Below are 18,310 nucleotides of genomic sequence, written 5' to 3' on the forward strand. Positions count from 1 at the left end.
CCCTAATTTGTGCACTCAAAAAAACCACAACTTCATAGTACTTAAGACAACAATAACATTTAACAACAACATAAAGGGATTTATATTACATATTTACGTACACTTTGGTCAAGAAATCAATATATCAAATAATCAAATCTTATGAATAATACTAATCTTAGATACAAAGATCAATATTCTCAATGTATATTGCTCAAAGAAAATAAATTAGTGGATTCCAATTTTAATTCTTAAAGGACACTTAATTCTTAAAGTGTCCAATTCACAAGGACACTTGGATGCTCCTCTGCAGCCTGAAGGATGAGGCCTTAGTGTCAGTTCCCCATTGAATGAAGAGTTTGATACATCTGCTTTGCTCATTATGCAGTCTACTGAAGTATTTGGGTTTTATTTCTTAATTCTGGTTGAAATAAATACAAATATGCTATTAAATACTTCAAGCACTCTATCTCTTTATGTGTAAGAATTATTTTTAGCAGTCACAGGCAATGTCTCCACCAGCAAGAAGTGTAACTCAACAGGAGCAGAGCTGCAGAGCAAAAGAGTTAGTCTTAGGATAGAATAGGACATTCTTTCCAGTTGGAAGGGACCTACAATGATCACCCAGACAAATGCCTGATTGCTGACCAAAAATTAAAGCATGTTCTTAAGGGCATTGTCCAAAAGCCTCTTAAACACTGGTAGGCTTGGGGCATCAACCACCTCTCTAGGAAGCATGATCCAGTGTTTGATCACTCTCTCGGTAAAGAAATGCTTTCTAATGTCTAGTTTATCCTTCCCCATATGCAGCTTTGAACCATTCACATGTGTCCTATCACTGTATACCATGGAGAAGAGGAAGTTATGTTTCTCTTGAGGAAGCCATGCTGAAACCATGCCCTGGTTTTCCCACCAGGTTGGCTTCAGAGAGGTCTGCAGACCCCAACAGTGGCTGATCTCTGCCAGCTGCACCCCTGGCACACATGGCTTCTGTGGCTTGGGAGCCAGTTCACACACTCCAAAACTGCTCTGCTGTTTGAATGAAAGCATGGCAAATAGGGATGGCTGGTACATTAATTTCAGATGCACAGTCCTAATCTAAATGAAAATCCTAGAATTGACTCTTCTGAAACATCACAGAAATTAAGGTTTTCTCTGCTATCTGACATACCTCTGCAAAAAGGATAAGCTATGAAGCAGTTTATTTTTAACACACTTTTCCTCTAGAATTGTTCTTTAAAAATGCAGGTAAAATCACCAAGGAAAATATTAACAGTCCATTTCATTTGCAAAATCGCCTTTGCTGAGATGCCCAGTGATTATCATTATTATAATGAAGAAACATTAAAGCATGAGCACTTTCACTATGAGTCATGAAGGGAAGAAAGAAATTCCTAAAAAACAGACTGCACTGCGGATAATAAGACTAATTTTATTCTTATGTGAAGTGCTCTTCTTTTATTCATCTTCACTAATTACTACCACAGTCAGGTAGACTTTCTAAAATATTTATTATCTAAGTTTCTCTATGTTTTTACTGCACTTTTTTTACATATTCAGGCTTTTTATTGCTAATTCCCATAATCCTGGTGTGTTTTATTTTTTGTTACCACATTCAGGTTTTTCTATAATCCCTTTTCCCCTGTGCATAGGGACTGAGTCCAACGAAGAGCGAAAATCTGTAGGAATTTGAGAAATATGTACCACAGCAATAGTCATCCAACTCTGCCTTTCCTATAAGTTTATTTAATTTTTTCATCCAAGTAAACAGAGGAATTCTTTATGTGCTCTCCCGCACATGCACCCAGCACACGCAACAGCCCCCAACACTGTCTTCTTCATAGCACAAATGACTGACAGCCTTTTAGTGGGTAACATAAACAACTTGAAATGTTTTTGTTTTGTACAAGTGGTGTGAGATACTGCTTTTTTCTTTGCATCTATAGATGTTAAGCAGCATTAGTATCTTCAGGACTTTTGATAAGTTAGATTAACAATATTGAATTCCATTTTATTACTGTATGCTTGGAGAAAAGAAGTGCTGTAGTTTAAACAAAAGCAATGACTCAACTATTCTGGAGGCTTCAATACAGTCAGTTATTTAATCAGAATGCTCAAGGGACTGCAAGATCCACTAAAAAGGCCCCGAAATGGATTTTCTCCACAGGTCACTACTTTATTAATTTAGCAATGGAGAAAGGGGCATCCTTAAGCTCCTTCCCCTCACAGAACGTATCTCACTGGATCCAGTGTGCAATTAAATGCCTCCCTAGTAGAACACCAACAGCTCAGAGCTGACCTTCAGCTTCCTCCCAGAATGTCCAACCCTGCACTTCTTCCTCATTCCCCTGTGGAAGGAAAGAGTACTATGAAAGGAATGAGAATGTGAAAGGTAAGATCTCCCATTCTTTTTAAAAGCATGAGTCACATCGGTGATCTTGTTTGTTTCAGGGAGTGCTGCCTATTAACTTTCACATTTACCTCATTAAGCTACTAATTGTGATACCCTGCTCTCCCCTCTTTCACCCTTATAGCTCTCTCATCCTTGCCCCTGGTAGTCCAATATGCCACTCATGATAAAAAGTATTTTAAACACTCTGCCAGCTTAAGCAAGCATTTGGTTAATGGACTGCAAATGGGAAATAAATTCAATACATCTCACAAATGGAAACAGAGAAGGTGAAGCAAAAATATCACAAAGACAGACTTCCTCCAGCCAGGGCAGGTTTAGCTGAGAGTGTTCCTTACTCTTTCAGGAATACTCTCATGAGCAAGATTCCCATGTGCCTGAGCACGAATACTTCCTTTTCGTCTCTAGCAGCCATTCCCCTGAATGGGTCTTGCTCTCAGACCGTGGCAATTTCACTGCCTTTTTTTCCCTGCTGTTTGCTTATATACAAGGCAGACAAGGAGCATCCCTTTGCTTTAAAGTCCATGCTCTGCAAAACTCTAAACATAGCCCGGAACTGATGTCATATATTTATTTATAATTTTGTTTAAAAATACATTCAAAAATTTTTTTTTTCTCTTTTGTATAGTCTATACTAGACTAGACTATTTCAGTTGGAATGGACCTACAACAGTCATTTAGTCCAGTTGTCTGACCACTTCAGGGCTGACCAAAAGATAAAGCATGTTGTTGAGGGCATTGTCTTAATGCCTGTTGCAGTGTTTGACCACCCATTCAGTAAAGAAAAGCTTCCTAATGTTAAGTATGAACTTCCCCTGGCACAGCTTGGAACCATTTCCACGTGTCCCTGAATACCAGAGAGAAGAGCTCAGCATCTCCCTCTCCACTTCCTCTCCTCAGGTAGCTTCAGAAAGTAATGATGTCACCCTTCATATAAAGAACATTTTATTTTTCCAGTTTTATGCCATTATTTCTTCAGTTGAACTATTGTATTTCTTATGTTCATGCTTGTAATTATTCCTGTACAATAAAGAGTGGTAACATTTACTGAAACTCTTGTGTTCACTGATGTCATGCCAAATGAAATCATTGCTCTGTCATCATACTTCCAAATCTGCATTAAGTTTATAGAAGAAAATGTTGCTTTCTTTGATCATTAAGTTACTGAGTACAAACATCAGAAAATATTTTACTGCTAAATTGCTTTTGTGAGAGATGTAATAGCATGATGTAATAATTCATCAAATATGTAATTTAATGACATAACTAGTCAAGGTTTTGAAATCTGGGCAATCAGGATTTTTTAGTTTTAGATAACTTGTAATTGTCCTTAAATCATTTCCCTATTGTTGCATAATGAGCACTCTCAGAAACAAGGATTTCATCTTTTCTGAAGTCATTCCCCCATTTTTTTAAAACAAGAATTTTTTTTGTTGTTTTGGGATTGTAAATATTTAAGGTGACTGGCTGAAATAACTTCTCATCACCTAAACTCTGTCTATATAAGGAAAGACTTCCATATCCTCTTCATTATTCAGACACGAACCCTTATCATCAGATTCGTAACGCTACATGGACAAAAGCTCTATGTGATTTATTGGGTAAGAGGCCTATCTAGATGATCTTTCCCATGTGGTGTTTAGGTCTATGGAACAAACTTCTCTTTGACATCTTGATTCTGCAATGTAAATTGCTAAAATGTACACCCGTAACATACAATTTCCCTGTTGATACTACCCTTTTGTACTACTCCTTTACATGATGGTAATCAAAGCCTTACAGCATACCAAATTGCAGATGTATCTTGTATTTGCAAACCAAGCCAAACCAGCTTCATTTCCCCAATGTGACTCCTGTTGTATAAATCCTGTTACTAAAGAGAAATTCTTCACTCTAAGACCTTAGTAATACCTTACTCAGAACATCATCTTCTGTTCTGGTCAAACTGTTCCTTTCTTCTTGAGTTTCTGTCACCAGTTTCAAGTTTCAAGAAATTCAAGTTCTTGTTATTACCAAAACTCCTCTTGAAGCTATTCTTGCCTGCACCTTTCTGTCTTTGTTATTTTTAAAAAATTTACCATTACAGTCTTAGGTTATACATATCTCATACTTCTTGTCATTCCCACTCAAGAGTTTTTGCTTTTAAGCCAAGTGTTTCCTTTCCTCTGCCTTATGTCACCCTTTAACTAATTTATTTTTCTCTTTTGCATATGAAATACAAGCCAGGATGATGAAATCTTAATTTGAGTTTTTAGATCTTTGGGACGGATTTTTTTATTTTGAAATACAGCAAACTTATGAAACAAATATTAGTTTCTCAAAAGGTTGCTAGGATTCCAAGTGCATTATCCCTAAAACAAAAAGTTATTTCAAGGCTTTTCTAAAGCATAGATAAATTTGTTACATTTTCTTGCGTAAAAAATAAAAAATTTTCTGAATTTTTAAATGCAGATTCTCTTCTGACTGGAACCACTACACCTTGTCAAAGTCTACAAAAGAGAAAACAAAAACCAAAACAAAATATGTATGAAAACTGTCATTAGCATCCCTTAGTTGGCAGTCACTAAAATTTACAGGCATTTAAAAAAACCCAAAAACACTGCTTCTGTCTGGGATGCTACAATTGTTTCCACATGTGAAAAGCAATGTGTGACAGCCAGAGAGCCTGAAGTTCCAGTTGTGCCAGGCTAAAAATTGCCAGTAGTATTTTTCAATACACCATCAACTGCATTTAAAAACCTGCTGAATTTTACAAGTCAAAAGTATATAAAATAAAGGGGGTTTGGTTTTGTTTAGAAATGCTTAACTAGATGATATTATACAATATCTCAATGAATTCACTAATTAAAAAATAAGTCCCAAATAAGTCCCAAAGGTCAACACTAGAAAATCCCATAAAGCTTTGGGAAGGCTGCAAAAATAATTTCTCTGCATTAACAACAATACCAAGAGCTATCTGTTCCTGTGGTAATTCCTTCACTTCTATAAGGCTCCCAATAACTGCGTTTCTAACCCTTTCCAACCCTTTCCCTTCCTTCTCCTCTGCAACAAAAGCTCCAAACATCTTTTCTGTCCTTTTCCTCTCATTGTTGTTCATCTGGCCTCTCATATTCCCTCCCTCAACAGACAAGAATTGTGTAAGTACCCATCTTCCCATGCAATTCCATTTTCCCTTGTTCATCCCTCATTATTACTTCTCTTCATCAGATGGAGAAGCTGCTCACCCTGACCTGTTAAACACTACAGCATATGCAGGGCTTTATTCTGGGCAAAAATTGATACTACTTTTGGTTTTCTTACTATTCAAAAAGAATTTTGAAATTATTTCAAACTCACACTGCACAGATCCATCATCATTTATACTAACCAGAATGCTGAGCTGAAAGCAGAAGCTAGTTATTCTGTGGCAATGAAGACAGTGGCATTATACATTTATAGTCCTACAATAATAAAGCCCCAGATGCTGTGCAGGAGTAAAAATGCTACAAAACAGAGAAGGTACTTGTTAAAAATCTCTTGTTATTTTCCTCTCCATTGAGGCAGAAGAAAGAAACTTCTACTGTTCATGAAGATCTCCTGGGGAAAGAGACATAGAGCAAACTCCAGTCTGGACAAAACAGCAAAACTGAGCACCTCTGTCCTTATTCTACAGCCTGGTCTGGCAAGCAGAAGCAGTCAGCCTGACTTCCACTCACAGCTCCCAATAGGCCAATGCACCAAGTGAAAAAAACAGTGGTATTTTGGAGGAAACTTTGGCACTGAATATTTCTGAAGGACCCCTGACTTTCAAGCTGGGTGACTAAATGGCTTGTGACTTCTAGCAATGAAAGGTCACAGAGAGCAGAAAGAGACTGGTTTTGCTGGTTCCCATGTTGCTGCCAGAAGAAAAGAAAAAACTACAAGTACCCTACACTTTTTAAGTGCTTGGGAAGTAACTGGGAGTGAAGACAAGGAAGTAGCATTGGGCTACTTTCCATGGTTTTCAGGGATGCTGATGTCATCTGAATTGTGCACTGCCTCTTACAGATTGCAAAATTTTACTCCGTGCTGATAGAAGGGAGAATTTGTTGGGGGCCTCATCAGGTTTAATAGTATTTGTTATCTCTCCTTGTCTTTGGTTTTGTTTAAGAGACTGCATATGTTTTTAATGTCATTTTTAGGAGCACAGAGTCCTTTAGGCACAGGTATCTGATTCCTAAAAATGCAACAGTAACATCAGCAGGAGTTTTCACTGAAACTTTGAAACTTTGACCACAAATTTTAAACCTATTGACTTTAGCCTAATTAAGGCAGAGGACCAACCACTCAGATGGAGGGTCTTAAACAATGAAGACCACAGAAGAGCTGGCTGTCAGGAAAAATTCCATTCATGATGTATCAATTAAAAAAATTTCTACATTAACCATTAATTTTTCAGAAATTAAAAATTTATAAAGATAATAATGAATTAAAACAAAACAAATGCAATTACTTACAATAGAACTTAATGTAATCATAAGAGGCACAGATTAATGGAGTTACTGAAAAAGCAGTTGTGTTCATATTATGCTTACAGCTATCATCATAACAGAACATAACAGAATAAAAGATTCAGATGAAAACATCACAATTTTTCTATCTGCCTACATTGCACATTCTTCCTAACAACTGATTTTCACAGTGTTTGCTCATTCTAGTTTGAGACGATCCATTTAACAAGACTTCTACAATTTATCTTATGAGATGTCTACAGCCAAATTATAGCCTTTTGTTTAGACATAATGAGCAATTTGACCCTGCAACTGCTAGTTAATTTGGAATCAGACATAGCAATATCCCCATCTCAGCTGGCATGAACTCTCTATAGTCCTGCATTTCTGCTACACATTCGCTTTGACTGTTATTTTCCATCCAACTCTTGAAATCCTGTTCCTAAATCAGTCTTCTCCGTCCTCTTATCACTAGGATGTTCTTCCTCTCTGAGATCTTTTTGGTAAAGCAGCGCAAAAAATAACACACCATGTTCATGAGGAGTTTCAACCAAAACATGAGAGAAAGGTGCTCTACTAGCGACTTTTCATACCCTGTGGCAATTTGGCCAGTAGTTGACAAGGATTCAAATAACCATAAGCAGGTAGTCTTTTAAACTACTGGGACAGTGACATCTTTTGATGTAGAAATAAATAAATGAAGGTATAGGATTTAGTCTAGAGAATCTAATTGTTGTGGAAAATAAATATTATTAATAGCTCAGATAATGAGTAACCTTTGCTGCCAGTAGAATAACTTACACATGTTTCAGAAAGCCATTGTGGAGAACATACACATCACATTTATTTCTACTTATTTTTACAATTAAGAACTTCCCCTGTAGGAAAACACAAAAGAAAATGAGGTAAACAGCAAGGCAAACTGCAGAACAGGTCTTCTGAAAGCTTGGCAGTAATAAAAGAGGAAAGGGTACTTAATCACTAAAGTACGCAATTTAGCTATGATGTTTTTCACTCTGGTTTATTATTGAAATAAAACAAGATGACTGAAGACATTTTTAATGCTTGGAAAGCAGGACAGGGTCAGTAAACCAAAGTATCTAGTATGTGCATTTTGTTCTTCTTTTATAAATATAAAATTATACAAAATTAAAAATGTGACTTTATGTTTTACTTCTGCTTTGACAGAAAAAAATAGCAAAACCCTTGAGTAAAATCTTTCCTTGTTAATGAAATAAAATTAAGTAAAGAATGTGGCAATATAACGTTAGTGTTTTTCTTTTTTCATCTGAACAGAAAGTAAATGCTGGCTTATCTCTCTGCTCTCAGCCTGATCTTTCTATCACAAATCATTTGCCTTGTTCCCACTTCAAGAAGGTGCACTGAGATTTTGAAAGCACACATACTTCACTACAAATTGTAGTTATGATGAGGATCCAACCATCTGCCAACTTTCAATTTATCCACTGCAGGACACAAGATCTATTTCAGAGAACAGGCAAACCTTCAAAACTTACAACTGAAAAAGGACTGACAGAGAAGTAGGTAAAACATACATACTGAAAGGTGTCACACAGAGTATTCATCAGGTTTCAGTGTATATTAGAAGCTCAGTTTTGGAGCAAGGTTATACTGTTAAATTTAAAATAAATGTTCTCAGTTATTTGCAGGGTTTAGGTTATAAAGAAATAATTTTGTTTGGATTATTTCCCAGAACCCATTCTTCAAAACTTCACTTTGTTCTTGACATAAATTGAAAACAATAATATAGATATGCTGAATACAGGCTTCGAAGTGACATTAAAGAGGCACATTATCAATATGTTTAAAACATTTAGAAAGCTCAGCTTTGCATCTTTCTAAGTGAATGACTAGATACTTAGACTTAGTAATATCTGTTCCAATAAACTACTGTGTGGGAAATGTTTTGAATAATAGTTAATTTATGCTGAGGTAGTGACAGTATAATATAACTGAAATCTGTGCTATTAGGAAAAAAGAAGCTCCTTCCAGCTATTTCTGCTACAATCAGCTGCAGCAATTTTCACCCCACCTCTCTCTTTCACATAAAACATTACTTTCAGTCTATGTGAAAATGCTTGTTGCTAATTTTAAAAATCAATAATTGCTACCTGTCATCCATATGGAGAAAACCGAAAAAACCCAGACAATAAAGAAGAAATTTTCATGCACAAGACTGATATATATTTCTTTTATATATTTCTGCAATAAAAGAGAGCAATTGTAGTTAATGTTTTTTTCATATAGGAAAAACATTAAATTCAGTTTGGGTAAGACTCCGGTATTTAAAATGCATACGAAACTTCTAATGTAGACGAGAATTGGCCAAACAATTTATTCCAAATAATACTTCAAGTGGGTTGGAGTATGAGAATATATTTTCCAGGGCTATGGGTTACTTAAAATTCACCCTAGTATTCCTCTGATGAATGAATGAATGAATAGGTTGATTGAAGTCTCATCAGCTAAATAAGTTATCATCAGTTCTTTGGTTCGAATGCTTGGTGTAAAGTTAGTGATGTGCATTGAGTGGCAATGCTGAGCTCTATCTGAATGCTGAACTTTCTAATTGCAAGTACAATAAATAATGAACAAATCCCAAAACTAATATGCCATTTTGGACAAAACCCCCACCTGTATGCCATAATTTTTTTTTGCTTTCATGAATTGTGTCCTTTCTTGATTATGAAAAGATTCTTAATTCCCATAAACATATAACAGCATGATCCAGGAATGGTCATGGACTCAGAACATGACAGATTCTCTAAAATATTGACTAACTGATCATCTCTAATACATTCATTAGCTGGAGATATTGTGATAAATCATTAATCTAACTGTGGATAATTGCTTTAAGAAATTGTAGAAGGATATTTTCAGACTGGAGTCCTATAGACCAGATCATGATTTCTGACTCCTTGTTGTAAATGGCTTGTGTTACTCAGGGTAGGTGCTCCCAAAAAATTATTTCATAGTTAAACTGGATGCATAATTAAAATGTTTAAGTTATTCTGAAGTAAGCACTTTCTGAAAGCCCTTTCCTCTGAACAACAAACAGATAAAAGTGCATACATTAAAATCCAAATAAAAGCCTATACATTGGGAAATTACTGCATGGAAACTGACTTCATGCAATTTATAAAATTCCTTATTGAATATTCTAATTTAAGGTGTCTTTTCCTGTATTCGGTGTCTTTTGCAGTAATCTTTACCTACAAAAATAAATATCTTACCCTCAAAAAGTCCCTGTGTTTTTCTTCTTGATCTACAGAGAACTATCATAACAAAGTGACAGCAAGTAAAAATTATTCCTTTCCCATTTAGTGAAGAGGATACTGATCTCTGAAACTCACTGTTATATCCCTAGCTGTTCCAAGAGTGAAACATAAAAATTCCATTAGTTTTCTGTTGATAATCTCTTAATGCGTACAAAACACACTCACAGGCCAAAAATAGTATAACATAATCACTTTTTTTCCCCCCAAATCAGTATAAATTTGGAAAAAAATCCTTGTTCTGTATGTCTGGGAAGAACAGTATTTGGGAATGAAGGAGATGTAGATTTCTTGACAAAAATCAATAGAATGCAAGTATACATTTCTAAGAGAAGAAAAGAGCCCTTGGCATATAGGAAAATAATTTCTACTTAAATGATGGCTTTTACTCGAATACCTTCAATTAACTTTGAAAAAAGTAGGCATTGATACTACATGCAGCTTCCTACTAATTTCACCACTATCCATATTCATGCCTAAGCAGAAAGGAAGGAAAGACCATCCGTTGTATGGAGGCAATTAAGTACAAGTGAACATGTAAGTGGCCAGTGCTGTGGGTACAATTCAATCAAGCAGATCCATAGGGGTGGTTTTGATATTCTTGTCACATCAAAGAAACGGCTCCCAGAAGAAAAAGATCTTAATGAGTTAAAAATGAAATCTGAATAAATAAGAATAACTATGAGAGAAAGAAAGAATGAGTACACGGTGGCAAGGACTGGTGCTACCTTGAAAGCATTATATAGTGCTATTAGAATGGCATGTTAATTTTTTCCTCATAAATTTGCCAGGTTCAGTCACCAGGGAAAGGCTAACATTCCAGTTCCTTTTGCTAAAGATATATCTATCTTACTGAGTCTTGACAGCCCTATCATGTCAGCCCTCTGTAGTAGCAAAAAGTGTTTCAGTAAGGAGGGGGAAAAAAAGAAAGGAAAAAAAAAGTGAAAACTGATGTGATCTACTCTGCTTCCTGTGGGCATATTTCACTATAGCAGATCCAGAGGGATGCTTTGTTATTCCTGTCAGATCAAAGAAAGAGATAACAGAAGGAAATTTAAGAGGAAAAATATAACCCAGAAATGAGGGTAGCTGAAAAGCATTGCATCTACTTCTTCATTAAGACTTTTCAAATTATTTAAATACGCTAAATATCAAGTCACCACCAAAGAAATAAATATTGCATAGGCCATATGCTCTGTTAGCTGCCAGAAAAACTGTTCTACAAGGATTAGTTTACGGGCACAGCAACTGCCTGTCAAACACTAGTAATTTTAATCATTTTTCAATTTGCTGTTTGAGTTGCGAGTATGTTCAGGTATTTTGACAAGTGGCTGCTCAGAAAAATATCTGAGCTAGCTTCACACTGCCTTGCTTTCCTACACACACGCAACTCCTGCCAGACTGTGGGGATACAAGTGTTTGGTGAAGATGCAGCAGTCACAGGGAAGTCGCTGTAAGCTGGATTTTGCAATTTAACACAAGGATGACACCAAGTTAGTCTAAAGTCTAGGGCAGACCAAAAGCTGAAATGGTTTTTCAAAATATTTCTAATCACAAACTAGGTGAAAGTATAAAAAAAGAAATAAACAGAGATCTGGCTATGATTTAAAAACAAACAAACAAACAAAACCACAAATAAAACTAATCAGAAAACCTGAAATAGTACTTTTCTTCAACTAGATGTGCTTTCAGTACTACGTGATTAGCCTTGTATGCACTAAACTGCCCATTTTTGTGTGTTTAATCTACAAGGTATTAAATTAAGGTAGTAATAAGCAAAAATAATTTTAACTCATCTGTTTCATTTTCTAATGACCAGAATGGCTTTGGTTTTCCCTTTCAGCCACAACACTTTGTGTCATACAAGGTTCTAACTTGAAAAAAACACATCTCTAGGATTTTTGAATGCCCAGATTTCCAAGTGTTTGGAGAAAAAAATTGAGGCTCCTAAAATCTATAGACATTCTGGGAGAAACAAGAGGAAGAACTGTATTTTACCAAAGAAGTGGACCAGTAGCAGTGGAGCATCACAAATAAACCACATTTCCTATGTTGTTCTTTATATATTAGCATTCTCAGCATCAATCCCCTGAAGTCAGTCAAGTCTGTCCAGAGGAAAGGATTTGGATTATGATGTAAACTAACAGTAAAGACAATTCCAAATAACATCTAATGTCCAATATAACTACTGTTTACATATTAAAAAGAGATACAGACTTTGTACCATGGATGTTCTGTCATGTTTCTCCACAGGAGAGGACTGTCATGGTAAAGTTCATTATCAATTACTGCCTTATGAGTACAAGATGAGTTAAGCTGTCATAATTTTCTCAGCTAGAAATCCTATGCTGTCAAACAGTGTCAATTTTTAATCTGACAAAAGGAAGAAAATTATCTGTTATTTTGACCTCTAATTTCTTGACATTTTAATGTTGTAATTGCTGTGGTTAGTGCTGCATCCATTATTCCACCTATCAAATAAGAATGAATCAATATCCTTAAGCTGTTCTTCAAGCTTTCACCTCACTGCTTTTACTCTCAAAAGGAAAGAATTTAGCAATAGAATAAAATAGGTTGAAATAAAAAAAATATAATTTGGGGCCTGGAAAATGTTTGTTACACATTTTTTTCCCTCCTCATTACTGTATGAAAACCATTTTGCAATGGGCAGACTAAGAGAGACCATTAGAACTGATAGAACTGGAGAACTTCCCAATTTCTAATCATAAAAGATCAAACCCATAAAATTCAATTTTATACATTCTGTGGAGCATGTAAATTGGGACTTTCATGTTGCTCTCATCACTACTTGAGATAAATTATGATCAAGTATTTTTTGTGGTATCAGAAAATTACAAAGTTGTTTGAAAAATCAAAATCAGTATGTTGAAATGAAATCAGCTTATTTTACCCATCCAGTGCAGCTCTTAAGTTGCCGAAGAGTTATTACAGAAGCAGATGTATGTGATTTCATAGACTGTAGTAATCTAAAACTTAATTGTATCCAGCATTCTGGTTTCAACCACTGAGAATTTTCAAAATGTAAAAAGAAGATAGCAAGTCAGATGCAAAGTCTTCTACTAAATAGGTTGAAAGAGAGAAAAAGCACAGGATGGCCATTTTTCCACTGTTAAACAGTAGAGAGTTCTTCGAGGTCTTCCAATGCATGTGAGAAAGATGCAAGGAATGGCAGGGATAAGTTGTTCCACCATTGAATACTTTTTTTCTAGTTAGATGGCTACTGAAGTGACTTCTTTAACATTCTTCACAGAAATCTAAGAACATATTCCTTAGTGGTTAAGCGAGATGCTCGAGCAAAGGGTGAAAATGAAAAGGCCAAGGTATAGCATAAACAGGTCATGGGGTCCTGCCAGTTTAAATTATGTCTTTCAATCAGCTCAGACCTAAATGGGAGGGTTGTTTTTTTTTTATTTGGAGACTTATTTCACTGGATAGATTCTGCTGGGACTCAGCTCAATATGACATTAGTTACAGCCACAGTTTGAAGAGGTTACTGCCATGCTTGAGCCCATTGGCCTGATAATGGCTGCTGACAATAAGGTTGTATTGATTGGCACATTTTACCACGATTTATTGAGAACATTGCCATCTTCCACGAGACAGAACCAAAATATTTCAGTTTGTTTACAAAATAAACATCAAGAGCATTTGGATACTGGGACATGCATTTTCCTGGATAACTGCAGAGTGCAATCAATGCTAAATTGCAGTGTTTCTAAATTAAGGTGCCAGACATCACCACCTGCCACTGTAAAATATGATAAACAATTGTTATCACTATTTTTAAGGGTGCTAGTATTCCTATCCTTACATTTCTGCATATATAAGGGGTCTTCAGAGGCTTTTAAAATATCTTTTTGCTTTTAATTTATTTTCTGGAATATCTACAAAAAGCCAAAATAAAGTAAAACAAAACCAAACAAAAGCAAAACAAACAACAACAAAAAAGCCAAGAATACAATGTATATATTTGTAATAGAAACATGACATCCAAATATATGGTCCACTAGATCATCAAGATGTCAAATGCTTTATTATTGGCCAGAGAATGTCTGCTAGTTTTATAAATAGAGCCCAGGAAAACCGAAGGCAGGCCTAAATCCGTCTATATTTACACATGTACTGTTAATTCTGTTTAGAAATAAATAAAAAGTATTTTTTAAATCTTCTTATGACAAAGCACAAATCAACAATGCTTGAGATCTCTTGCAGGAGAAAGCACACTATTTTTAAATGGATGCATACTACTTTTTATCTATATATAACAAAAATTAGAAGGATTCATTTTTCCTGGACTTGTTGCCTCCTCATCGCTAACAATGAATTTTATTTACAAATTCAATTTGTGGCAATGAAGATAAAGTTAAATAGCCCAAGAAGAGGTTTATATGTTATTGACTGAAAGGGTATGGGTTAGATGTACAAGTGAGTGAACAAAAACATCTCCATTAATTTTTTTAAATTTCTGATGACAAGTTATGCATGTAAGTAGAGTCACAGGAGAGCTAGAGTCTCATCATGTTATAAGATGTTAAATAAGGTGAACAGACAAATAGACCTCAATCCCACAAGCTGCCCTGTGGGAGAAGGCCTTTAAAGTCAAGACACAGGAGTCTGCCCATGCAAATCAGGACCTTAAGCCGTGAAAATCCCTTGTGTTCATGGTGCTTGACACCTGTTTTATACTTTAAAAAGCATTGCTTCTTTGTATCTCTAGGAAAGCATGACTCTTTTCATGCTCAAAGTTTTAAATTCAGAAAACTATTATGTAGATATCAACATTAAATATGTGAGGCAAGGGGAATCAAAGCAACTCTAGTCATTCTTAAAACTAAGCAAATATTAATTGCTTAGAAAACCTAAACTTTGCAATTCATGGAGTGAAAATCCAGCTCTAGGAAGGGGGGTCTGAATGGTTTTTTATTTCCGCTCCTAAAAAAACATCAAATGCAACAGGATGTAGCAACACACTGCTAAAAACCAACATGACAAAACCCAATAGTTAGCTGAATATGAATGGTTTCTCGAATCTATTTCTCTCTGAAATCTCTAGATTTCTGTCTCCAAGATTGGAAAACAAACAAACAAACAAACAAAACCTCATTGCCTGGCAATGTATAAATTATTACTGTTTTGCATACAGCAGATGGCAGCTATCTGGGGGAATGGAAGACTGTGTGTAGAGCTTCATCACAGCAGTACTCATCTAGCAGCTGTTGCTTCTTCACACTTTGCACCAAATTTCAATTGTTTTAGCCAACAAATGGAGGGTATTAGAAAATCATAATTCAAACTAATAGTCTTACTAAAAACAAATACAGTCACTGGAAGGAAACATGTATCAGGATATCTACAACAATTTTTTTAAAAAATTACCAATTAATTTAAAATACTTGAGTATATATATACACATATATATATTTTACGCATACATATATACAAACATAAATACTTGTATGCACAACAAATAGCAAACATTTTCTATTTAGGTAACAGTTTAATTATACGTTATGTGATTAAAACAAAAGTAATCTGAATATTTGTTGCTGTAACTCTAGCAAATATATTCTTTCTCAGACACATATTCTCACCAACACCGTCTGACTGAAAAGGTTAGATTTTTTTTCCCTATGACAATGATGCAGTTTTTTCTTTCAGTTTTTCAGTTCTACTAAGTGAACTTAATAAAAGTAAATGATAAAAAGTAGCAGACTATATATTACAGTACATTGCATTACAATTTCCCACATCATAACTGACTATTAAATATATTAGGGACATCTGTTTTATTGCTTCTGAAGTCGCCTATGGACTAAATTGAGAATCAAGTCACACACCAATTTTCTCCAGCAGTGAAAGATGGAAAAAGTACCATATCTTGTGAGATGACAGCAGTTTTTAGAATGAAACAGCATTAAACACCTACCTCCCTGAGGACAGGATCGGTGATACTGTCCAGGTTCACAGAGCCTTCATATGTTAGGTAGTGGAAAACATTGAGTGCACGCACTGCTTCTGGTCCTCGTTGCTTGTAGCCAAATATAAGGTCAATCCACTGATGAAGTTGACATGATACAAACTCACTTTCCAGGGCCTGCAAGTGAAATTCAGGGTTAGGAAGTAACTGAGAAAACATAATGGGTATTATTAAATTTTCTGTTCAGGTTTATTTTATACATTGGAAATCCTTCAAACATTAAAAATTGTAACTGGATATATTGAGAGAAGGACTAAAAGGATATTCTCCCTTCCTTCATTTTATATCATGTTTCTTCTTAGCTACTGGGTTTCTCCTAACTGCAAAGGTTTTAATTATAAATTTTTGGGCTTGTCAAGTAAGTTACATAATTTTTTAAAATAACCTGATGGTATTGGGAAAAACATTCAAAAAACCAGTCTTCCAACTCATTTTCTAACTAGTTCAATTAACCTTAAATCTAAAATGAAAATTTGAGAATTAAAAAGCTGTATCAGGAAAATGAGGTTCTGAACTCCATGTGCACCTTGTGACTGGTTTCTCAAAGGAGAAATCAATCACAATTTTCCCACTAATTTCTGATATCAGGTTGGTTCACTACAGAAAACAGAAGCCATGACCAGCTAGTTTGAAAATGGGTTCAAGGATTGCTGTTCCTTTGCTCAGCATGTGGAAAGAGATTAATTCTAGACAGAGGAAATGATGATAGTATTACTCTTGAGCCTGATCCAATCAATATGCCTTTATCAGACACAACTGGCATCCTTAGTAGATATCATTGCCTGAACTGGAGTTTTGGAAAGCTGAAGGCATTACATAGCTTCTCTTTACCCCTCTACCAGGCTACCTGTCCTAGTTTTCCATGAGTCTGTACCCTGATTCACAAATCATTCCCCTATAAAGAATCATTGCGTATATAAGATAGCATTCTGGCACACTCATTCCTTTATTCCTAAGGCTACCTTCAAACACAAACAGTGATAAACAGGAACATGTATTTAGATGAAGATTTATAGTTCATTGACCAAGTTTTTATACATGTCCTTGCCCAAACTCCATCACAGTCCCAATTTTGAACAGTGTCATATGCCTAGCTCCCTTTGATGAGAACAAGTGCAGTTCAATTCTCAAATTTGGGAACTAATTTTTCATTAGTTTATTAGAAAATAATAAAAGAAAATACAGAATCACAGAATGGCTTAGTTTGGAAGGAACATCTGAAAATAACCTGGTCCAAACCCTCTGCTCCAGCAGGGCTACCTAGAGCAGGCTGCCCAGGACTCTATCCAGATGTCTTTTTAATACCTCCAACGATGGAGACATCACAACCTCCCTGTAACAATGCTCCATCACCCTCACAGTGAAAAATATGTTTCCTGATGTTCAGAGGGAACCTCTTGTTTCAATTTGTGCCCATTGCCTCATGTCTTGTCACTGGGCACCACTGAAAAAGATCCTGATTTGCTCTGCTGAAAAAATACCAGCCTTAGTACAATTTATTATGTAAACATCTATGTCAAGCTTACTACTACTCACTGCATACAGGCAGAGCTGAAAGTAACCCTGTACGTTACCTAATACTTTCCATTCTTAAAGACTGTGTTTCTTTTCCTTTCCCTGAGAAATCCTACTTCCTCCATTGTTTTTATCACAGTGCCACTACTCACCACAAACACTACCCAGCTACGACAGTTTCTCGTCTGCCCAAGGAAAGTTCAGATTCTTCAAGGAGATAAATGTTGGGAAAAGACTATTCATTTTGTTCATTTACATCAAAAGGAGGCTGGTTCCAAAATAATCATCGGTCACTGTAGCACCCTGCCGTTCGCTGCTTACAGGCAGCTGCCCCCTGACCCTCCCCTTCCCCCAGGAACAGACTCAGATAGGGCAAATCACGTGGGGCTGGCTTGCTGGGTATCGCATGCGATCGTTCCTCAGATATTTTCCCTGTAATGATCATCGTGGAAAAGGAATTCTCTGTGCTTTGGTGGAAAATTGGACCCTTTTCTGTCAAAACCGGGGACTGTTATTTCTGAGGAAAATGGATGGGAATGCTCCTGCTTAAAAGCTGACATGTGGTTCAGTTTTAAAGGGCTTAAGTTCAACATACTGTAAAAAGCTTTAAAGAAATGTTGCAGACAACCATAGAAAGTTTTGT

At 35.8% G+C, this 18,310-nt stretch overlaps 1 protein-coding gene across 1 annotated transcript in view; it reads right to left on the reverse strand.

Moving 5' to 3' along the window:
• The window catches only part of NBEA (neurobeachin), a 451,136-nt gene that overhangs the window by 31,448 nt on the left and 401,378 nt on the right, over positions 1-18,310 (reverse strand). Inside the window, exon 48 of the mRNA XM_027677697.1 lies at positions 16,102-16,269. Within this exon, the coding sequence (XP_027533498.1) occupies positions 16,102-16,269 (168 nt within the window). The remainder of the gene's footprint in view (positions 1-16,101; positions 16,270-18,310) is intronic.

Source organism: Neopelma chrysocephalum, unplaced genomic scaffold, assembly GCF_003984885.1.
Source record: "Neopelma chrysocephalum unplaced genomic scaffold, ASM398488v2 Primary Assembly neopelma1_43, whole genome shotgun sequence".
Lineage (NCBI taxonomy): Eukaryota > Metazoa > Chordata > Aves > Passeriformes > Pipridae > Neopelma > Neopelma chrysocephalum.